Source organism: Fistularia commersonii, chromosome 13 (assembly GCF_037954325.1).
Source record: "Fistularia commersonii isolate RoL2024-O1a breed Wild chromosome 13, RoL_Fcom_v1.0, whole genome shotgun sequence".
NCBI lineage: Eukaryota > Metazoa > Chordata > Actinopteri > Syngnathiformes > Fistulariidae > Fistularia > Fistularia commersonii.
The window spans coordinates 9,631,247-9,655,333 of NC_141296.1; the positions used below are offsets into that span (position 1 = coordinate 9,631,247).

At 42.1% G+C, this 24,087-nt stretch overlaps 2 protein-coding genes across 2 annotated transcripts; both read right to left on the bottom strand.

Moving 5' to 3' along the window:
* Window positions 1–1,178: 1,178 nt before the first annotated feature.
* rab11fip5b (RAB11 family interacting protein 5b (class I)) lies at window positions 1,179–11,391 on the bottom strand. Its single transcript, XM_086158314.1, has 6 exons — window positions 10,891–11,391; window positions 9,073–9,602; window positions 7,970–8,579; window positions 4,894–7,335; window positions 3,409–3,544; window positions 1,179–2,248 (listed from the first exon to the last, which is right to left on the bottom strand). The coding sequence occupies exons 1-6, from the start codon at window positions 11,268–11,270 to the stop codon at window positions 1,988–1,990; spliced, it is 4,359 nt and encodes a 1,452-aa protein (XP_086014440.1). The 5' UTR covers window positions 11,271–11,391; the 3' UTR covers window positions 1,179–1,987.
* A 1,736-nt stretch (window positions 11,392–13,127) lies between these two features.
* bend4 (BEN domain containing 4) lies at window positions 13,128–23,423 on the bottom strand. The gene is made up of 6 exons (XM_086158231.1): window positions 22,706–23,423; window positions 20,035–20,589; window positions 19,218–19,309; window positions 19,053–19,079; window positions 18,409–18,649; window positions 13,128–15,167 (listed from the first exon to the last, which is right to left on the bottom strand). Exons 1-6 carry the CDS (start codon window positions 23,205–23,207, stop codon window positions 14,929–14,931), a joined length of 1,656 nt encoding a protein of 551 aa, XP_086014357.1. The 5' UTR covers window positions 23,208–23,423; the 3' UTR covers window positions 13,128–14,928.
* Between the last annotated feature and the right edge of the window lie 664 nt (window positions 23,424–24,087).

A 24,087-nucleotide genomic window follows, 5' to 3' on the forward strand; every position in this document is an offset into this window, starting at 1 on the left:
TCTTGTTCTTCGACCCACAGTAGCCCAATTTCCATTAGTACCCTGTAGGTCATCAGTACCAATGGCGGTCGTTGTTAACCCGGTCCGCGACCGATCCGGTATGGTATAGTTTTGGTTGTCTCGCATATTTGGTTTTGGCAAAAGTTTTACGCCGGATGCCCTTCCTGACGCAACCCTCTGCATTTATCCGGGCTTGGGACCGGCACAGGGAGACACTGCTCCGTGCCCCCCCAAGGCAGGCTTGGAGAGGCACGGGCCAGTGCCGCCCTGAGGCTGCATTGGATGATTACATACATGTAACTTTGAAATATCAAAGGGTCAAGCTATTTAACTTTGCTGCAATGATGATGATGATAATTTAGTAATTTCTGTCTGTGTTTTATTGCCTACTTATACAGAATAGGACAAAACTGCATTGATTTGAATCCAGGTTAAATGAAAGATGTAGCAATGTCACTGGATATGTACACAATGTGCTTAACCTGGATTAATTTCATTACTCATTTTATTAATCTAAAAATAGAAAGCTTGCTGTTTCCTTTTTGACAGCTTTGTTATTTTCCAGTCTTATTGAGCACATGCACTCCAAATTATCATATCACACCCTTTTCGCCCCCCCCCCGTCAAAACTATGTTTTTCTTACTGTTCATATATGCAAGAGAATCAATCGTCAGAATGATTCTGGTACGGGGTTTATCATTACAGGGCAAGTTTCATATTCATTAATTAAAATGCATTTCATTTAGTCTTAGCTTATTAAAAATAGTATTTTAAAAGGTGGGATCACAAAGAAATACAAAAACTGCACTCCAGGCCTAAATCTCCAAAGCTAAGATTGTTCCATTTTCAATTAAGAGCAGAAAAAACACATTGTAACTTACTGTACATCCAACTTTTTGGACTTGCTAAGAACACAGAAAATAATCCGAAACAGGAATTTGAATGAAATTAGATTGTTACTCCTTACTTCGCCAAACTTTCGGCGATGGCGGTTCAGTGTCTCCAATAGATGAGGTTAAAAAGGTTTGTTGTCTCAGAGGTTTCTGTGCTCGGAGGTTTGAGGCACCTCATGGAAAATCATACACAAACTGTAGTGAAGAGAGCCTTCCAGTGGTGTGACGGAAGCATTGCAACTCTTTGTGCAACGATTGAGGCCTGTCCAATGACAATCAGACAGTTTATTCAATTTGTTTGCACTTTATTTTATAACAGTACAGTACTGCGGTCATGTAAAGCTTTGCAAGAAGCTACATTGGTGCTACAGTGGATTTGGATATATTATCTTAACAAAAGTATTTTATACAAATAACTTATACTGTTATTGATTGTGCCGTTGCTTATTTCTGCAGTAGCTTGATTCCATTTCAACTATTTAAAAAGCCTTTTAATGAACACATAATGTGGTTATAAAGAACAAAAAAAAAAGAACAGACAAGCATTAAGCAAAACCTTTTCTTCTTCTGTTCTGGCAGAAACATTATCATTTTTTATATTATTCACATTGCAGTGCTGCTAATTTAGCATTTCACTTCCAAAATATTAAGCTGATGTTTTTGTACATCACAATTAATGAAAAGTGGGAGCACGTATGTGTCCGCATTTTATTCTGCCACTTTACAGTATTTGGAAGCAACGGGTGTAAATTAAAATCTACAACAGCTGACTATAGTAGTTCTTCAGTAAGTATGAATATGGTACTCATTCCCTACTTGCATTTACTGTGTTGGTTGTTTGCATGCCGAACAGCAATAGTAACCATCATGCATGTTGGGTAATACTGTGTTTATATTAACAGGGCAGTATTAGCAGTAAGAAGACCTGACAGTAAGATAGTTTTGTGGTGCACTTCTTTGACTTTAGCTACCTCTGGAACATGTCCATTCATGTACCATGATCCCTTCTTTCATTTAAAACAAATCATTGGGTTCGAGAGGGGGCTGACTGTATATTAAGTGCAGTACAACATACACACTTTGAGCCCTGTGGTCACTTGTGTCTAGTGCGAACCTGTAGCAGTGTGGGTGTCTGCTCCATGATACGCAACAAAAGATTATCAATGTAGTCCTCCAAGTCTCGGACTTGTGACTTGACCTTTTTGAGCTCAGCCTCACATTTCTCCAGCTGGGCCCCCTGGCGCTCAGAGGCAGCCTGCTGCTTCTGCATGTCCATGTCCTGCTGAAGCAGAAGGGAGATCAGCTCCATGTTGGTCAGGTGCTGGTACTGTGCAGAATTGTCCACGATAATCTCCTGTGGAAAGGAGAGACACAGTGTCACAATCCAGAAATGTTTGGATAGATGTTTAGACATTTTTTTCACCTTTGCGCTAAAATCTGTAATTGCAACAGATCATTGGAGTTCAACAATACTGTCTCAACTGAGTCTAGCTGGGCATACCGCTTGAAATAATTGTAAACCTCCACAGGAAGTTAAAGAAAATGACATAACAAACAACAACCAAATATTTAATGAGATTTCACATTTTGGAAATATCAATCACAGATATGTGTCGCTGATCTCAATTTATATAATGTGAAGATTTTTATCACTTGCAGTGGTTTTCTGGTTTAAATATTGAATCAAAAAAGCTGCAAAAGCTGTCACATTTTGTCTTCTTTGGAACATTATAGAATATAGAAAGGATTTAGTAGATGCCATAGCTGTTGTGTTTTTTTACATTAATAGCTGTGGTGTGATTCTGCTAACATATGACAGCAAACACTGAAAGAAATCCTGTCACATCAACACCGGGGGACAATTATATGTTTTGATGTGTAATTATGTCATCTTTACCAAATGTATTCTTTATCCATAGCTTTTAATACCCATATGTGTGCGTATTCCCAAAATAAGGGCAAAAAGACTATTTTTCAACCTACCTGCGTGTCACAAGGCCCAGATGTGTCTTGATTCATACAATTATAGTGCTATGTTTTCTTTATATTCTTTCCCAGAAAAAAAAACTGATGTCTGGTCAGGTAACAGAAAAAAACCTTTAAAGAAAATGCCTCGTTGTACATGAAAATAAACTTCATTTGCGGGTTGGACTGAGGGTGGCGCAGCTTGAAAAGAATCATGCTGGTAAGGAGAGCAGTCATAGGACAAGGATTTCTCACTCCAGTGTTGCATGTAACCTCTGCCTAACAAAGAGCTAGCTCATTACTATTTTTATTTTTTAACAATGCTTTTTTTTTTTTTTTATCGGGGGGAATTAATGAGCAGCATATGGTTACTCATAGTTGGTGCAAATATCTCCCAATTACAGTTGTAAGAGCCATTTAGGTGCACTATAAATTATAAATTTACTTCCAGAAGCTCTGTTGAGAAAAGACACACTGTCATGCCCTGGTTAACTCAAAAGGTTATTTATAGTCTTTTTTAAATGAAGTTTTGTTCTTTTTGCACAACACCTGAGTTCTCTCTTGTTCAGCCGCCACCTGGTGAGCAGCGCGTCCAGGGTGAATGGTAGATTTGAGTTTCTCCAGAACTGAACGACTGTCCTTCTTCTCCAAGTGACTAGAGGTTAATGGCTTCACTGGATGGGGTCTGCAAAGTAAAGAGGTCAGCACTATCATCTTGACATTACTAAAAATACACTGCTGTTTACTAATCAGTAACACACCTTCTGTATAGTGAAATTAAAGATGTACGGTCTATTAGTGCTTTGGACTGCCCCCTAGGCAGTTGAAAGAAATTTTTAATTGAGTAATTGTCATACAGAAGTGTTGCTGAAATTCATCACCTTGCTTTCGGAGGCTATTTTAGGCACCTCCGGAACGAGAGAAGGTAGGTTTCAGGACTGCGGTGCTACTTATATCATTGTGTGCTCGATGCAGCTAAACTCATCGGTGAGGTTTATGAAAACCACATGAGTCATTAAAATATAGGGTGCTCTATATGCAGGCACTAGTTCTGCTATTACTGCTACTCTCTGGAGGATGAGTTGAGAGAGAACGCACATGGAAGTCTACCAGCAAACATAGATGGAAAGCTTCAGGAGAGGCAATGAAACTAAAGTCAACTTAAACCTACAAAAGCGATCACCTTGTACTTGTTTTGGTCTTTTACCAAACGCAGATTTGTGAGGATCGACCTTCATGTGTCATCTAACTATCATGGTTATTCATAGTTGATGCATATCTAGAAATGTACATTATTTATGGGATTTTATGTCAGATCGACTACTCTAAAGTTGTTACCATAAAAAGACGGACACAACAGATCACCACCAGTAACAGAAACCACCATACAGCTTATTCTTTCCTCTTGACCCAGTATGGTGGTGAGGGCCTTGAGTGTCACCTGAAACTTTTCTGAAACATTTCCATCCCCAATGATATCCATGACCATCCTTTGCTATTTAAAGATCATCTCTGTATATTGCCCTTTATTATCCTCCTTTCTTGAAAAAATATGTTGTAAAATCACAATTATACAGTGATTTAGACATCCTTGAACCAAAATAACTGTCTTATGAGCTGAAAAAAAATCAACATCATCTGGGAGTATCATCCACTTCTATTGTAAGCATGACAGCAGAGTGCAGCGGGAGGCCAAACGATCAGCAAGAGCATTAGTGTTTTGGTGTAAAAAAGGAGAGTAAAAAAAAAAAATCAACATAGAACTGAAACATGAAATGAATCAAATGAATACATAGTAAAGCCGAGCAGGATGCACACAAATGTCATCCAACTGCTTTGGATGTGAAGGCAGAACTTAAATCAGCATAATATTGATTAAGCCAGGCCAACATGAATCCCAACATACAGCAATAACAAATGAGCAACAAAAGCAAGGCAAAACAAATCTGTTGATATGTTTTATCTAGTTTATGGCAAGTTGTAAGTACCCAGATTAGATGTGTTTAGTACAATTCTTGGTGGGACGACTCTCACCTGCTCTCCTGATGGGGCAGGTTGCTAGCTGGCTGTGTCTCCTCAGGCAAAAGTGAGTGCTGTGCATCGACCAGAGGCCGGTCAGTTGTGAAGGTGGTAGAGGAGGAGGAGGTGGTGGTGGTGGTGGAGGGGGGCATAAACAAAGAGCTACTGGCTCCGGGACCGGGTGGCCCCTCGCTTGATGGATGGCGGGAGGGGCAAGAGACACGGGGAGGGTGAAGCATAGTTTGTGCAGAAGGAGTGGGCGAAAAAGGGTCAGGCTCCTGCAAACACGGTGCAACCTTTGTCTTTGAAGGAGTTCTCAAATTTGGCGCGACCTTGGCATGAAGATCTTCAAAACTGATCTCAAGGGCTTTTTCCGTTTGACCGCATTCTGTAACAAGTGATGAGTCATCTTTGAGAGATATCTGCAATTTTGTTTTTAGGCCATGACCTTTGTGGTCCACATTGCTGTCTAGTGCAAGAATGGAGGAAAGAGCCGATTTTGCGGGTTGATATGAAAAGGGTCCTTCGCTGACCTCTGAAATGTTTTGAACAAGGGACAAGAACTGTTCAAACTCTCTGTCTCCGTTTAGGCTCTGACTGTTTGGACTATCGACGCTGTTCACTCTGGACATTCTTTTAGGTCTGACACGTGCACTGAGCACCCTTGAGAAAGATTCTGTCTGGTTAAGTGAGGGGAGCTTTGCTTGAGGGTTTCCATTATAATCACAGTCACTTTTTGTCCTCGCAAAATCTGGGTCTCCGGTTTCAGCCTTACTTGATTCATTTTCAAGATCAGGCTGATTAGGTGTCCATACTGGCACGGTGGAAACGTCGCTGCTGTTTTTGCTGGAGTTATCATGTGGTGCTACATTATTTACCTCAGATTGACAATCCTGGTAGAATTCTTGGCCACCTTGAGATGCTGAACATACTTTATTAGAAGATGATGTGACCTCAAAGGAAGAGTTTAATGTGGGTATATAAGTGTCTTTTAAAGTCAAAATGTCCTCAGGTGTTGTTTCCGTGTGATCGACGGCTTCTGTTGAATCTTTTGCCACTTGTGGAAAGGCCCCATCTAAATTGTTGATTCCTTTGACAGTATCAACAATCTCTGACAGAGGGGATCCATCAGAATCGATAAAACCAAAATCGGAATTATTCACATTCATGTTCAAATCATCCAACGTCAGCGAGAAAGACACATTATTGTTCATACCAGTGGTTTGAGCTGAATGAATGATGGAGGACTCCATCTGATCTACTGGAAATGGACTTGAATGGAGTGACTTTAACTCGGACGGGGGTACAGTAGATGACATCTTCAGAAGATCCGTAACAGATGTGTCACTATCAAGAAGCATTTTAAGTCCATTGTTCTTTTTACCGTCTGTGATATTTTCAGTGTTCATAAATAAACTATTGTTGTTTACTCTGGCCTGTCCAAAATTCCCCCCAGAAACCCTTCCATACAAGTCCTGCTCGAACAGCATCCCGCCCCAACAGTCACTGTCATCTTCCAAAGGTTCGTATTTGAACTTTGTGAGCTTCTCTTCGGCGGTGAATCCTGGTGAAGTTATAGTTGAACACGTCTGGGAGAGAATACTGAGAGTATCTGAGGTGCTACTGGAAACGGGAGGAAGGTCAGGTGACACGCTCGGCGTGTGGGAGCTTTTGCCTTCACCCTCTTTACTGCGTTGCAATGAGGCCACGCCGGTCTGTGAGAGAAGGTAAGCCTCTTTATGGACAGCTAGCTCTTGGCCTCTGTGAAGCCAACCGTCCGAGAATATCTCAGTCACTGAGCTTCTCACGGGTTTCCTCGGAGGTAAAGGGGGAGGCTCCTCTTCACATGTTTGCCGCTCTCTTGTATGACTAACGGTGTCGTTATTATCTGGACTATGAGTGGGGCTACGATGTTGCAATACGGTTCGAAGTTGTACTTGATTGTGATCTCCTTTAGGTGAGTTGAGTCTGCTCGAGGCAAAGGCGTCAAATGAGTCCTCCCATTCCCCCGCAGAGTCCGATATGAAAGGAGGGGTGGGTTTGTCGGAAGAATCGCCTGGTGCTGTTCTGGGTAAAAATTCAGGCAGAGACACTTGCCTAGCGACTGGTCTTGGGCGCTCACGCTTTATGGAAGCTACAGTTGCAGCGTTGACAAAATGAGCCGGGCTGAAAGTGCATGGCTTGCGGCACATCGCAGTGTAATGTGAGGGGGAAGAGCCTGAAGAGGAACACGGCACGAAAGGAGGGGACCGCTGCATCTCTTCCGCAATGAGCTCCTCAAAAAAGGGATTGCGTTGCATATGCGGAAGGAAAGGGTTGGAGGGAGAGATGGGTGTCGAGGGGGGAGTGGAAGACGGTGTGATGGGTTTAGTGTTATTCTGGATACTGAGGGAGGCAGGGGGTAAAGGAGGAGGGGGTACAGCTGTGCTGCTTTCTACCTTAGGAGAAACTTCCAGCCTGTGGAGGAAAGTAGGGCACAATGGTCCTCGCAGTTAATGATGTGCCAGGCTACCAAAAACAAAAGACAACCAAAGTATTATCTTAATTTCCACAACCAAAGTGGGACATTTCTGCTGGCCTACCTTCATGCTTTAATATCAATAAAACTAGCCAGATGACAAAAAAAATGGAAACAATAACACAAATTAAATTTAAAAAAATTTAAAAAAAAAAAAAGCAAAGCAACTTTGGCCAAAATAATCAAGCTGAAAGTAAAAAAAATGCATTGAGCCATTCAGGACCATCCGCAATGGCAGCTATTTTGTCTGGTGATCTCATGTCAGCATGGAAGGATTTTTATCACATTGTTGAATTCTATGCCATAATAAAAAGGCCTACTCTGGAAAAAGAAACTTAAATGCTGATGCTCTATCTGAGGAAAATATGGAATGAGTCGTCAGTACAGGATGATTTTAAGATGGAGAACATCGAGGGCTTATATCACTTCCATTTTGAAATGAGCAGGGAGCTGAGCAAATGTTTAACTCAGATCACCCAACTGAATACAGCCCTCCAATGTGGCTGCTGTTGAGCCTGGATAGGAACGACATCCATCCGACATGGTGAAAACCCGAACAAGACCCTGACTCACCTTGGTTTGTTCTGGGACTCAGCAGAGCCAAACCAGCCTCTGAGCCTCCCTTCAGAAGATGAAGAAGACTGGTTCAGGTCGGACTTGCTCGGTAGAGATTCACTCCTACCTCCAGAGAATAACATCTTTCTCGGCTTCTTCCCTTTGTCAGATGAATCCGCGGTGGCGGAGAGAATTGGCGGCTCTGTTTGCACAGGACCAACCTGTGTCTCAGCTTGGTGAACCGGAGGGGACGTTGACTGAGCTTTCTTTTCTTCCTCCTTTTCGTCCCTCTTCGGCTTGTCAAAGGACCAACGTCGGCCCTCTGCAAATGAACTTCTGTCCTCACTCCGCTTGGTGAGATTCTGTAGGGAACGAGAAAGTGGGGAACATTTCTCCAACAAGACCAGCTTGGACGGGAGCGCACCCGAGCTCTTGGGAGTCGACGGCTCAGAGTCATACACGTGACTTCCATTTATACATAAGGAGGACTTGGACTGAGTCATGGTCTGACCCTTGAGAGATTCCACTGCAACATTTGATCGCGGGTTGGCTGTTGTGATCTTACTGGCTTCATCGCTGAAGGCTCGCTTGTGTGTCAGAATTTTCGTGGAGTGTTGGCTGGTGAGAACTGTTGGAAGAAAGAATGCCATTAGAGAAAAAAAAAAAAAAAAAAAAACACGCCGTGCGACGCGCTTCGTCTGGATTTGAATCTAAACACACCACAAATACGGATGACTTTGCAAGAAAAAACATAAATAACTACAATAAAGGTTAAGTATTTATGAGTTTATGTCATTTTAAATGAATGGAAGTATTTCATAAAGAAACCATTGTACAACTTTTTGCTTTGTTTAGGAATGTCTGGGTGGTTAAATGTTATTTGAGGGACTTTCTAACTCGATTAAGTGGATCTAATCTCAGTGATAGTGCTTATGAATCCCAAAAATCCATTTGTCATTTTCTCCTTTAAATCATGGATTTAATTCATGGAATCACGTTGCCTTTTTCCCCAGAAGAGTTTGTTTCTATTCTGATTGGTGGAAACCCACCGCCGCCTAAAGACCAAGTTCAATCCCTATTTATGAATAGCATCAGTGCTGTGTAACACTTACAAAACATACCTTTTTTAGCTAGATCAGTTTCTCCATAGTGGGTGTCCACTCTCACTTTGCTAGTGTAGATGGGAGAGCTGGGAAGATCAGATAGGAGACTCAGGCTGGGTGGGGGTCCGGGATTATCGCTTCCTGTGGAGGATACACTAAGCTCCGAAGCCAGGGAGGAGCATGACCTGGTGTCAGACGACTTTCTTAATTTTCCCTTGAAGAAAGATTTCATCTTACTCCTCTTCTCCTCTGCAATCTCCATATCCTGCGACTCCACTGTCCCTCCACCCTCCTCTCCGAATGGCTGCCCCGAGGATCCCGACAGGGCAGCGTATCGGCCCGGTACAATGGCCGACGATGACTCCATGTCACCCCTTTTCCTTCCTGTTACGCGATCCTTGAGCTTTCCGAAAGCAGAGCGCGGTTTGTCCTTAACCGTAAGGTCAAACATGCTGGCTGTCATGTTGTTGCGCGTAAACTGGACCGTCACTTGCAACTCGCCTCGTTCTTTCTCCTTCCGTCCAGCCTTCGAATTGAGCTTAAACCACCTGAAATCATAAGTAAAAGGAGTCATTTATAATCCATGCAGTGACAGTAAATCCAGTCTAGTTTACCAGATTATTAAATTACGTAAGCAATAAAAGATTTGTTGTCTGGGAGAAAAATAGACACTGAGGTAATGCTCTCTTAAATTTTGAATTGTGTTCCAAATCTGACCCCTGTCTTAGACAACAAACTCGAGAAGCAAAATCGTAACTTGCATTCCACCCCGCCCACCATCCCGCCACTGTATGGCAGGAACCTGCAATATAAAACCAGGGCAATATGAAGCGTGAACCAATGAATTCCTCCTTCTTTTCCTGCCCCTGAAGGGCCTTCAGAAACAAAGGAGAAAATTATATTTGGCCAAAGCCGACTGCAGGAATTTAGCGAGTTTCACCGAGCGTAGAGAGAAAAGAGAGGGCGGAGGACACGCGATTGAAGCCAGATGTGTTAAAATACTTGACTCTTCTCTGCTACTCATCGTTGATGCTGGACACGTTTCACATATGGTTGATGGACTCTGTTACATCACCATGAAATCATGCACAGTAGCTCTCTCACAAACAACAACACCGAGTTTGACAACGAATAATCGGACAAAGTAAAATGGCCAATTTCTGGCACTGCCAAACAATATTAGGCAGTAATATAATTAAAAGAATTAATGGCAGGATTACTGTCCTGGATCACATTAGATGATGCATGTGTACCATGTGTACCCATGTGGCTACTGTCTAAATAATATTGAATTTATTGCTATGGAATCACAAATATGTTCAAAACTAAAACTATCCCATTCATGCTCATGAAACATGAGGCCCATCTGAAAATAAAAAGAATGGGCATGTGTGTGTCTCTCTTTGGGAAAGTCTACACACTTCCCAGTAGATGCTGCAGATGCGCTCCAATATGGAGGACACAATGTCCTATAAGTTAGAGGGCTCAATGTGTTACATTGAGCCTATTTATAAAATGAGCATTTTTTTTCATCTATCTATCTATCTATCTATACATTTTATGTATGGACATTTTAAAATAGTTGAAGTTGTGTGCATAAATATGGGAGATGGCATTTGATTTTACAGATTGGTCAGAACAGTTTAGTAACTATAAAATGAATTGCTGCGGTTCTGTTGTGGAAATCAGTCTTACATGTCATAGGGACACATCTGCATTTTGAAACGGTATCTCAAGTACGGAATAAATATAAAGTTAGTGTGCTGACCAGCCAAAAAAAAAAAAAAAAAAAAACAACAACGTGTTTTTCTCGGAAAATACAAAAACACAACTTACTCGTCTCTCGGACACAGGCCCTCCTGGAATATTTGATCGAGAGGGATGACGGTTTGGCCCAGGAAAACGTCCAGTCCGATCAGCACCCGATGCATCACGGTGAGCACCAGGTCCCCGCTGCCGGGCGGGTAGGCGCTCCGGCCGCCCTCCTCCAGGATGCCGGGGAGCAGCTCGAAGCAGCACTCCTCGTTCCACTCCGGCACCTCCGCCTTCTCCACCAGCCCCGTGGTGAACTTCTCCTTCCCCAGCTGGATGACGGTATAGAGGTACCGGCTGCCGTGCTTGCCCTTGGTGCGCAGCCTTCGAGCGCGGAGCACCGTGACATTGACATGCGTGGGTACCCACCGCTGCTCGTCGTCCAGGTCTATCAGTGACATCATCTTTGCACCGGGAAGGAGGCCGCTTTTGGAAACACTCCTGGTTCCTCGTCTGTTTGTTTTTTTTTTTTTTTAGTAGTGTCTGCGATCAGCTGTCCGGTGGATCACGCCTCCCCCGCCACCCCCTCCCGCACACACACTCGCGCAGCTGCGCCACCATTCACGTGCTGCGCAAAAAAAGAAAACAACCGCGCACAACCTCTTGCGCGCACTCCGGGGGCCGATCTGAGGTCACTTTCCAAACCTTGACGCGCTGTCTGCGTCCTCTCCCTCACCGCACCTTCTTCACCCAAACCCACCCCGAGCTGAATCCACGCAAACCCGCGTTACAGATCCACAGCACTCCCCGCATGTGTCAGGAGTTCACTGTCCAAAATCTGCCCATTGTACTGGCGGGTCCGCCCTCTTCTAGGAAAAAAAAGCAGGCCTGCATGCGGGAAGAGGGAGAGAGAGAGAGAGAGAGATGCCGCAGAGTTAAAGAGAAACACCCAAATGCTTCCCCAGATCAGACACAACTGCTGCAGACCGAAGCGTGAACCATTTCTTTGTTTTCTTTCTTTTCCCTTCATCTCCCTATCTACGGAATGTTTGATGTTTCTCTTTCCGGTTCTGCTAAGGGGCTGCTCTGTGTTCATCCATGGTTTGTCAAATGCGGATAATAATTTCCCCGCAAGAGATTAACTAAGTGTTTGTTTTTTTGTTTAATTTCAAAAGCTGGCACGTTATCTTCATCATCAAATATACTGTCTCGTCCTGTATGGATGTGGCACCTTGATGCACGTTACGGCCCCGCATGCAACTGGAATGCCATCTAGCGGAATGAAAAGGCAACGAGAGAAAAAAAAACAACGTTGGTTTATGTTGCTTAACGCAGCAGCAGCCCTGATGTCTGTCTTCAGGCACCTCAGATCAGCAGTGATGCAAGTCAGTCAACCAACTGGTGTAAAAAGTCTCCAGTTCCCACATAAAATGAGTCCGGTCTGCGTAAAGCACATCTGTGCCCCCTGTTCTGCTGCTCCATGGAGACACATAGAATCTTACTTTGTGTCTTAGGTTAGAAAAAGATATTTTGTTGTATAACTGTATTTGCTATCATTACAAAGGAGGCATATTTTAAATGTATTAAAGTCATAAGGCTTTTTTAAGTATACTTCAAGTATCATTAAATGCTGTATTTTAAGGTGGGGCTCGGTGCCTGGTTTTTATATATTTTATATTCCAAATGTGGTCACCCTAATTCATCAAATATAGACTCATTATATGATTTAAATCCTAGTAGCACATGAATGTTGGTTTGTTCCTCCATCATCTGAATCCATTCCTCCCAACAAAACAATTAAGCAGACATCTCGAAATCTGGCTGCTCTCCGGGTTTCACTGCCTGGAAGTTCTTTTTTTAACAGAGAGCCAGTGTTATAAACTAATGTAATGGAGATTTAAAGCCAGGAAAAGATATCAGACTGTCCAACAACAACAACAACAACAACAACAACAACAACAACAACAATAACAACAACAAATAAAATGACTAAGTGCTATTATGGGAAGTCTGGAAGCCTGGGATATTTTTGGTTTGCCTCCATGAGAAATCTTGCAAGTGGCACAGTTGCTTGGTTTTTAAATAATCTCTGTGTTACAACAAAAGTTTGAATGCTGGACAGAACAACAGAGAAAGAACTATTTCTTCTAACAAATATGATTTCGGGAAAAAGTAAAACTCTGTGACATGATCAAAAATGGTTTGAGAATTAGACACGAGTAAAACTTGAACCTTAGATTTTTAAAGGTGCCGATATCCGGAGCTTCTTTCCTTTATACAACTTGGCATCAGCTCTTCAGAATCAGAAAATATTGGTAATGTTAAGACAGAAGGGCAATTTAACATCAAATTAATACTTTGACATTAATGCCAGTTTAAAAAAAATGGGTGCTTACTTACTTTATTATAAATAAACAAATCAACAGAAACTATTTGATTTGTAAAAACCAGACTGGTCTTTCACAGTGTTGATAACAGCCACTTTGAGGGTAAATAAGTAAATACAAATAGATGGTCACATTCAGAACAGTACACGACGACAGAATCCAAGTGATTAAGGTTTTTGTGGCACTTTTCTACTTGGCTTTTTAAGTGACACCCCACACAATACTGTACTTTATATTACACATTTACACAGCACTGTCAACATGGCAATGGGCCAAATAATTCCGGTACATTCAAACCAAGAACAACAAAAAAAGTGACGTCATAAAATTCAGTACCAAATAACATAAAAAGAGGGATGCTGTCCTCAGTGCTTTGGCCACGGAGACACTTAGAAAGTGCATTTAAGAGACAAAGAGGTGCTTCATTATTTCCTTGTGGGTCTGTTTCTTTTCTATGCGTATGACAGAAAAATCAGCTTCGTCAGTTCATATTTAGACACAAAAGACCCACATGACATCTGTCACGAAAGCTAAAACACTTACACTGCCGAGGCTGTCAGTTTTAAGGCATTACTGAATGGCAGCGGCCCTCAGTAGAAAGACATGATACCAAATCCAAGTCGAGTCCCAAAACTCTCCTCACATTGGGCGTGTAACACACAGTTCTTTTAAGTCGATGAATAACTTGCAAATGTATTCTCACTCACTTGGTTTTTTTTTTTTACTGGTAATGAATAAATTCAATGACAAGGGAACAATGAGATTGTTAAAGATAAATTGCACAATTTAAGGATGGCCAATGAAATGGCATATTTCTTCCTGACACGTCCTCATTCCCTTTTCCAATCTCTGCATGATTAATTTGGTCGCTTTATCACATATCCAGAGTAATACTTGAAACCAGTTTAGATATCCACATTTGGCTTTTTGTGCATGATTTATCAAACTAAAAAAACTGCAGTTGAAATAGCAGAATCAAAATAAAGAATTTGGCATAAGAACTTCTAAAAAACAATATTCATAAGGGTTTTTTATATAGCATATCCTAAAGTCTGCTGTGGCAAATTCAAGAACAAGGTATAAGACAAGATGAGTTGTGAGCAAAACATTCAAACTATGAATCTTTCACAGAAGATGTCCCACATAACATAGAATGACTTCACTATATAAAAAATTGTAAATTAAGACCAAAAAAACTGGAAAACAGAACACGGCATATTTGTGGAGCGTTTGTGTCAGGGAATCCTTGAGAGGGCTATAATAAGATGCTCTGTGGAATGTAATACTAAAATTTAATGCGGTTTTCAGTTATGGAGATGTGGATTGCAGTAGGAAATGAATTAACGGCAATTTGCTTCCTTTTTTTTTTAAAGTTGCGCTACATCATCATTGATAGCTTCCTGATAAACCACAGATGACATTTAGCATGAAAAAAAAGCTAAAATGAAGAAAACCATGAAAAAAAATGAAAATCAGAAAATGGAAGACTCAAATTGTTTGTAAAATTCCAAACATCTGTTAAGATCCTAATTTGGATTAAATAAAAATTTTAAATATAAAAATGGTAAAAGGCTATAAAACTACTGGAAAGAGGTTTGTATATATATTCTTGTGATAACACTCCTGTGGAACATTTTTTCTCCATTGTGTAAAGTGACAGGTTAAAGTCAGTGTCTCAAGGATATGTTGTTTTACAGCTACATTTCCGGCGTGTAAATCAGTCTCTCCCTTATCTTCAATCTGATTGGCCGTTCTGGCAGCCTTTTAAATACAGTTCATCCTGTGACAGATGCCCATCGAAACCGTCCATGTAGAGGCTGCTGGAGCTGCTGCCGCTGCCACTGCTGCCCAGGAACGTGCCCACCGCCCGGCCTTGGCGAGCGTGGCCGACAGCATCGCTGAAAACCTTATTGATCTGCTCTTCTGACGGCATCCACCAGTCTGGGTTTGAGGCACAGTGCATTCGGATGAATTCTGATGAAAAGATTTTCACGGAAACAATAATACATTGGTAGTTATAAGGGCTAAGACAGAGCGCAATAGCAACTGCTTTTCAAAGTGAATTTGTAGAGCAGTTGGGGTCAACAGATGTCATTAAATACATAAAATTGGTATCCTTTGAAATTGTAGTTTTCCAATAAATACAACATGCGGAAATTATATTATCGTACTTTCAAGTGACAAAACGTTTGAATGCATGTGTATGCCATACAAAACTTAAAAGTCCTTGATATTGATCTGGTCAGATGATCAAAAGAGTCCTTTTTTATTATATTAACTAAGAGAACTAACAAAATATCTACATTATAAATTAAATAGTAAAGAATGTTCCAAACAAAACGTCATAGAAATCTTGTGACTCTGGTCCAAATTTGAAGAGGTAACAGGACACTGTCTACTTTTGTTGGGTGGAAGCGTGGATCCTGATACCACATGGTCAAACACATGAGACTGATGGGTTGTAATTTATCAATTTGCGAGTTGGCATAGAACAGTATTATGAGTAAGAAGGAAAGGGACTGTTTTTGACCTTGGAGATTTGTGCAGAGAAACAAAAGGTAAACACACAAGGGGGGAAATTAAAACTACTCTCACCGTGTTGTGAACTAACAGCTGTTTTTCATTCATCTTTCAAACCTCAATATTGTTCATGCGAACTACCTTTTCATAACTGAAAAGCTATCATCCACCTACAAGGTTTTTCACCAGTTTATTTTGATCCCTGCTTGCTACTGGGGCTGAAAATGTATGATTTTTGTCACTGAATTAAATGGGTTTTAAATGGTTTTAAATGGACCACATGTCAAGTACTGGCTACATTTCTGATGTATGAACACATCTGTCTTAAATGCTGTGTTATAATAAAAGCTTTGGACTACTATGTCACTGTCATACATTCACCTTGTATGTGTACTTTTTTTTTTACTATTAATCAGAGCTTGAATCTATTTCCTGTATTTGAATAGTGATAACATCGGGCCAGCCTTGTTTTTTTTCTTAAGGACGACAGACTCCGATTTGGATCAGCGAGACTAATCTTAAATCAGAGAGGCCGGGAAAAGGACTGAAACTCACCAACACCTACAGACTGAAAAAGGTTCAAAAAAATGTCACAACTAATAAAAAGAATCGTTCAGGGAGACATTCTTCATTCTGTTCTGTTGCCAGTGATATTACTATGTAATGTGTTTCAAATTCCACCAGCCAATTTTATTATTAACCCCATAAGTCTACAACGTGCTGCACTTTAGGGAATAATCCTGGTGTGAAAAAGCTGAGACCTTCAATCTTGTCTCATAATACTTCATGTAACCTCAAAACATGACAGCGAGTCCCCTGGAGTGCGAAGGAGCCACAGCTCCCCCAGTTTGGGGCCAGACGAATCATGATTTTCTTTCTCCTTGTCAATGCTAAAAATATATGACTATAGGCATGTTGAAAATATCGGTGTGTGTATGTGTGTGTGCGTGGCTTATGGCCACCGTCTTAAGCACTAGAAACCAGAAAAGTGTGTTTGTATAGGCCACCGACAAGCAGACCTGATAATTCTGAAAATAAATGAATAAATGGGTAGGATATAGTCAACATAGTCAACTGAGTAGAAAAGATAATCCGTCTTGCTTTTTGTCACTCCGTATTAAATTAAGGACGGGTTCATGTGCTGCAGTGTTTATTTGTGGGTAAATGTTTATGAGGGCTTTTAATATGGACATTTAAATAGCAGTGTAACCCACAGGGAGGTTTGGCTTTTAGAGTCACTCTGGGTTGTTCATGACAGAAGAAATCCATGGTATGTAAACTCCACACCTACAGTTAACTTTTGCTTTTCAGGAAGCAGCTGTTTGCATACTCAGAAAGAGATGCTGGCTGAGTTTTTTTTTTTTCAGATGTCCCTTGAATTTGTCACAGCTGATTTGAGTGAAACCATCTATTAGTCGAACACACCGCTGCTGCGGCATCATTTGTCGTTGTCATGAGTTATGTCCTTTAAAAATAACATTTCAATGTAAAACAAGTCAAAAGCTGAGATTACAAACACGACTCCGAAAAATCTAAAAGAAAATATGATAATTTGACAGAAGTTGAGAACATTAACTAAAATGTTAGTTATTAATGATCATTTGTTCTATCCCTAATATTTATGTTAGGAATAAATGTTCCTTCGGTCAGTTTCTTTCTAACTAGCTCATCAAGCTTACCACCACACATAGTTAATCTAACTAGTAAAGGGACTTTGCACTGAAGCCTTTATTCCTACAAGGGATGAATACAACAAGGTTATGACCATACGTCGCTCCCTAAAGATTAAGCATTGCAAAGTGAGACGTCTGGCCATCCATAACCCGAGTCTGCGACGGCTGGTCAAGTGAGTTTCGCACTGACTGTGGCGCATCTAGACTGATAATTCAAAAAGCAGTAAAACACTTCCTCCGACCCTCTTCTTCTTGACTGAGGTCAGGTATAAATAATGTAGTATTGAATTTATAAAAACACTGCTTTGGTTGGATGGTGACAAGAGGGAGCCTTTGTGCGTGTATTTTTAAACTCTATCTGGAGGGACTTTTAGTTTTCAAGCGGTAGTTTGACCCCTGAGGTGCAAAACTGTTATCACATCATCCTCACCAATTGTCATAAACTATCATTTTGTCATTAGGCATCATTATTTTATACTTTAAAACAATGTATCACACATACAGCTGTGGAAAACCCGTCACACAATACTTGTTAATTATCATCAGTAGAATTACAGTGAAATATGGACTGGATATTACAGCTGATGTTTTTAATATCGCTTACTCACAAAGCCAAGGTTTTATTTGACTAATTGCAGCATTTATTTCGAGTATTTACTCAAATCGACAATTATAAATATAATGACATACGTATTATTTTAGGCATATAAGTCACGATGAAATGTCGAACAATTAGGGAAATGGTGGCCACAAATTTGTCAGTGATTAATCAACAAAATTGAAGCCATCTGCTTTTACAGACGGATTATGTTTTCTCATGCTAGCATTTGGGGCGCAGCAAAAGCAAAACAAACCAATTATACTTGTGGAATGGTCATCTGCTGCCGATCAAGGATTGTCAGACTCGCATCCAGTTCACACGCAAATGGTACCACGAACTGACAGAGAGATAATCATCTCTTTACATAATACAAAGAAAGGGGATTCAGTTGAAGGCAAACAATGTGGAAGGTTAAACACACCTCTGAGACAGCTGACTTTGATGGGGTTGAGTGGTCGCCTCTCTAGGCCCGGCTCTCTTAAGTGCACCGAACGCTTCCTTTTGCCCAAACCACAAGAGAACTTCAGCTCATCTGTGGTAAAGACGTAACGAATCAGGTAGCGAAGCAATCGTCTGCCATCTTTCTTTGAGGAGTTGACGGCCTCGTCCCACTGCTTATTAGTAATGAAGAGAGGATAGTTCTCCAGGAGCTGTTTGCTTCCCTGCAGGGGATAAAAAAAAATTAAAAAAAAAACACATCCAGCGCCACTCAGTCGGACTCAAGGTCTGTTTACAGACACAAATTACTGGACAGATAAGGCAGCATCAGAGTTATTTACGTTTTCTATGATTCGTCATCTGCCAATTTTTGTTTCTAATGCCACTATGAACCACAGCCTAGTATGTTGTGTCAAATACTCAGTAAACACTTCAGCCGAGGACACTTTGCTTCCAGTGCCCTTTTCCAGGTAGCTGTTTTGTCCTTCATGCAGGAACATTATGCAAGCCTTAAGTTCACATTGACAGAATCAAGCTGAGGATGATTGTTAAATTACCGACATAAGCGATAAAATATGCGGTAAGTTGTATTTTCATGATGAGTAAACAATCATGTACGTCACCAACCTCAAAGAGTGTTTGCCGTTCTTCTTCCTGCAAAAACAACTCAATTAATTTTATGTTTTGGAATAAAAACATAAGTGTAGAAGTGTAGTTTACAATACATTACTTTCATCTTTTTTTAAATAAATGTGAATAATGCGGAGGACTCTGTGAGTGTCTGTTTCGCACCTCTGTCAACTGCTCCTCTGGTATCGGCATCACCAACTGGTTGTGAAACTCAAGAACGGTCTTGAAGTAGTCGAGAACATTCTGACAAGGAACTGAGCAGAAACAGAAACTTAAACAAACTTGAGCATAGAAAAAGAAATACTATCTAGTATTTCTTTTAAAGATTTGTATTGGCCCCCAATTTTCTTTCCTCTTCAAAATAGCAGTTTGAATCTAGAGACCCAACATTAAACACTGGATATTACATGTGGACTAAAAATATTACACATATTCATTTGGAAGAATACTTGTGGTAGAGATAAATCTGGATGCAGCATATTAGTCCTTCCCTACATCCCGTTACTGCCAAAAAGACTATTACAAATGTATCCGTCTGTGCCATAATTAACTGCAGTGAAAGCAGGGTGAAGTCCTATAATGTGGAGATTCTAATCTTATTTAATCATTTTTATTTTCAGATCATGGCACAGAAAATACAACATTACCAAATGAGTGACTGAAAGTACTCCCCATAAAATTTTTCTCATGATTCAGTAATGTCTGCTAAAATGTAATTGTGACACGCTTTATTAAATCATCGAACCACTTTGTATAAAAAAGTGGATTTGTTCTAAGCTAAACGTTGACGGCTATTATGGCAAGTTATGTCAATACGCAGCAATACAATTACTGCTGTATTCATGTAAGTATAACATTTTTGTGTAAAAACACATAAGCGACTTATCAAAATCAAAATCTGTCACATATCAATATTTTTGAAACTATAACACCAGCATAACTTGCCCAAAGCCTCTAAATCCTGGTTTCCTAAATGCACCTGGGATATTCTCCAGCTTGTTGCGGAGCTCCTCATTCTCCTGCTGTAAAGACAGGACCTCTTGCTCCAATTCCAAGCAGCGTGGACAGCAGCTTTCCTCCTCCTCTTCCTCCTCAGGTAGAGTGGATGACGGATGACCGTATGACTCCGAGGGAGTTGGGGAGCCCCAGCCTCCCACCGAGTGTCTCGGAGGAGACACTCCTGATCCGGGATCCGCCGACTGACACTGCTCATCGTCTGGGCCGGGAGCCAGGTGAGGCTGCTGCTGCCCTGGGAGCAGGTAACTCTGCAGCGAGTCTGTGAAGATGCGGAGAACGGCAGAGGTCTGTTGTTGATTCAAATGGCTTTGCTGGACCATCTCCTCCGATTCTACGGTAGAGTTCTCTTCGGGTTTAGGCTTCTTCAATGTGGAGCAATGAAGCCCCGGACCGGGTACGTCTTCCACCTTGATGTTTGAGGAGAGGTTTGACGAGGGCTCCAACAACCGGCCGTTATTGAGAAGGCTGAGAACTCGGCTGCACTGCTGGGCGAAGGCATCCAAGATGAGACGGTTCTCTGTGGCGGTAAAAGAAGTCAAAGGTCGGTCTCGATTATGAGAACGGCAGCTGACAAAACATTTTCATCCCAAGGTCCAGCTGGCAGTTGCTCAGACTAAAACACAAAGATTGGGTTTGCTTTTGTGCAGATGTTTAACAGGAATCAGCTTGGAAGGTCATTGAAAGTTTAAGACCAACAACGTCACGAGGCCAAAACAAACCCAGCCGCTACGTGCGACCAAATAATCGGTCACATATTGTGAAAATTCATTCATCTAAAAACGTCAGACAACAGGAACTTAAATCAGTGTTTCCCAAAGAAGAATATAACCTCCTTAAAAGTCTATAGCCCAAAAACATTGAAGTATGATGGAAAGGTAACCAGAGACCAGAGGATATTCAACTACTAATGAGCTGACAAGGCAGCTCATTAGCAGACAAGGCAGTGAAGTGGAAAATACCTAAAAACTGAACTTGGAAGAGAGGAATTCAGATTCACAACCAGGAAAACATCGTAAATGATGTACATTTTGACCAACACTGTTTTTTATTTAATTTTATTTATTTATTTATTTATTTTTTGGGGGTGTGTGTGTGTTAATGACACTTGTTTCCATATCTCCACAACTGCGACAGGGGGGCTTTATTATTCATCGAAATGCCATCTTGATCATGGTGATGCATTTAAATGTCAATAAACTTTTAAGTTGCAGTAGCTGAAATGACCGGAGCCATCCGAGCAAAGAAAATGAGCATTGATGTATCGTCCAGAACAAGGCTCCGTGTGTGTATCCCCCCCCCCCCTGTAGTCGAGGCACGTCTCAATGAGATGATCTTGCACATACCACAATGTAATGATTATGTGTTCGCCAGCATCACACACACAGTATATATTGATACACACACATACACATAAATAACGAGGGGGGCTACTGCTGCCTTGCCACTCGTTCAGACGTGTCTATCAGCCTGGCGCAGATGTGTCGCATTTATTAATATGCGTGCTGTCTCTGTTTACCCGTCGAGATGTATCTGATATCATTCACCCTCATCCAGCCCCCCCCTTCCCATTCTGTGTGCCAAGGGCCTCGTAAAATGTCATAAAAACAACACGCTTGGCAGGGGAAAATTTATGAGCACCATTTGTTTTAATCACAACTCTTTGGGAAGGCTTTTTAATGCAATTTCTATTATTGTATGCTGAAGTGATTGCTGAGTTAAGGGGAGCTTCTCTTTAAGAGAAGGAATCGTGCTTCTTTTTTCATTGTTGACCCGGTCATGAAAACGGATGTGTAAATACGAGGTAGAATGGCACACTTAACTTTGATAGGTTCGGTGCATTTTGTTTAAAAGAGTCATTGGACAGAAAATATGATTTTCCATTATTATGCAGGTCTGTGTGCACATCAACAGACATGTAAATGAAGGACGGTATTTAATACATGTTTAAGGTTTGAGTAAAACGTGCAAGCATAAATTTACCAATTGATGAAGATGAAATGTCTGGGATATAGAGTGCAAACCAAAAGCAAATTAACTCTTGACTATCTGTCAAGCAAGATTAACTATCAGTGAGCCAAGTCTGCGGCCCTTGGAAAGAGAGATCCCTGTGTGATCAGAAGATGAGATGTTTAGTGTTTAATTTAGGAACTGCATGGATTAGGTTCATCGCCCCACATCTAAATGCTCTTCCCACGGACCCGCCCTCCACACGCAGTTCCTTCTGAGCACAGCTGAAGTAAAAATGAGCAGGAACAATGTCTCTCAACTGGAAATTGGAAGGCTTGTGGGCGCGCACAAATGCACACGCAGAGGCACAATATTCCCGAGTGTAATAACACATGCACACGGGATTCAATCATGTCTGTTCTCATTACAGCGGCAAATCAATCACAGCTGACGTAAAGGATGAGGAAAAGAAAACATGAAGAAATGAGAACAAAACATCAGGATTAGGTGGCGCAAACAAAAGAGATGCTGGATGTTTTCCTTCTTTTGAAGTGAACTGAGCCTCACTACTCCAAATCTACAATACAAGCAAGCAGACTTGGGGGGGGGGGTGTTCTTATCCTTGGATAGAGAATATCCCACCTCTAAAGCTGACATCCGATCCGCTGAGCAACTTTCACACGCACCTGAGCTGATACCGTGGTTGCAGTCCGGAGATTCTTGACTCACACCCGTCCTTCCGGGGGAGATCCTGTGCTCCGCCGCGAAGCCGCCGCCGGCGCGCCGCTGCTGGCTGCCTGGAGCCGCCGTCGCCGCCGCCGCCGCCGCCGCCACCGAGGTGGACGTCGGGATCCTGCTGCTGGGCCTGCTCTCACATGGGAAGCGATACTGATGCTGCTGCTGCTGCTGCTGCTGGATGTTGCCGTTGCTGCTGCTGCTGCTGATGGTCGGATGGAGCTGCAGGCGCTGGTGCCGATGGTGCGCCTGGAAAGGGTGAGACTGCCCGGGGTGAAAAGTGAACTGGTCGCCGAACAGAGGCACGTCGATCACGGCGGACCTGTCGATGCGCGACTTGTCCGCCGAGCGCCTGCTCTGGAAGCCCTTGGCGCTGCCGTGCGCGCCGCGCTGCGGTCGGCACATCTTCGGGGCGCAGGGCCCCTCGTCGGCGGGCAGCATCTCTCCCTCCATCCCGGCCGAGGTTCACCCCTAGTCGGACGGAGCCAGGTCGGCGTGACCGTGGCGTCCTGGCGTGACAAGGAGCGGATGTGAGGGAGATCCGAGCCGTCACCGCCGGGCACGGTTTTCCTCAAACGCACGGTGGGAGGGTGGGCTATTATTTACTGACAAGCAGCCGCTCCAATCCCCAGTCGGATGCGCTGACAGCGAAACCCTCCTGAGGGAAATACAGGCGGGACTTGTTCGCCGCCGCCTGCCTTCTTTGTATCTGAAAAGAGAACAACGGGGCGCTAACGCGGGTTTCCGATATGATTTGAGAATAAATAATGAAATAAAGGAATAATGAAATAAATAAACGGCTAGCAGAACGATAGAGGCCATTTTGGCGAGGCGCTCCGGGCATCTTTCGAGGGAAACTAGAGCTGCTGCAGATGACGCTGGTTTTATGATGCACCAAGTTATTTGCAAGTAGTCGCTCTGTTTAATACTCTGTTACTGATTTATGTGGATCGAGAAGCACTTGTAGCAGAATATCAGTCAGACCGCAAGGGGACATGTAGTTGCATAGAACTACATTTCAAACTATATGCGACTTGAAATACACACTTAATGCATGGTGGGGCACACTAGATCAAGGAATGCACGCATCGCAGACCTTGCATCACGTAAAGATTTAACCACCGTAAACTACGTTTTTTTAAATTTTTATTTGAATTTTGCAAAAGAGCTCCTCCGGGCATCATAGAATCAACAAAAGTGCCTTTAACCCAAAGATGTGTGACACCAATAAAATAAAAGGCGCTTGAGTCGGCAGTAAGGTCGGGTATATCCGGACGACATTAAAAGTTATTATATTGTAGGGGAAAAAATGCAAAGAGAAGAAGTGCTGACT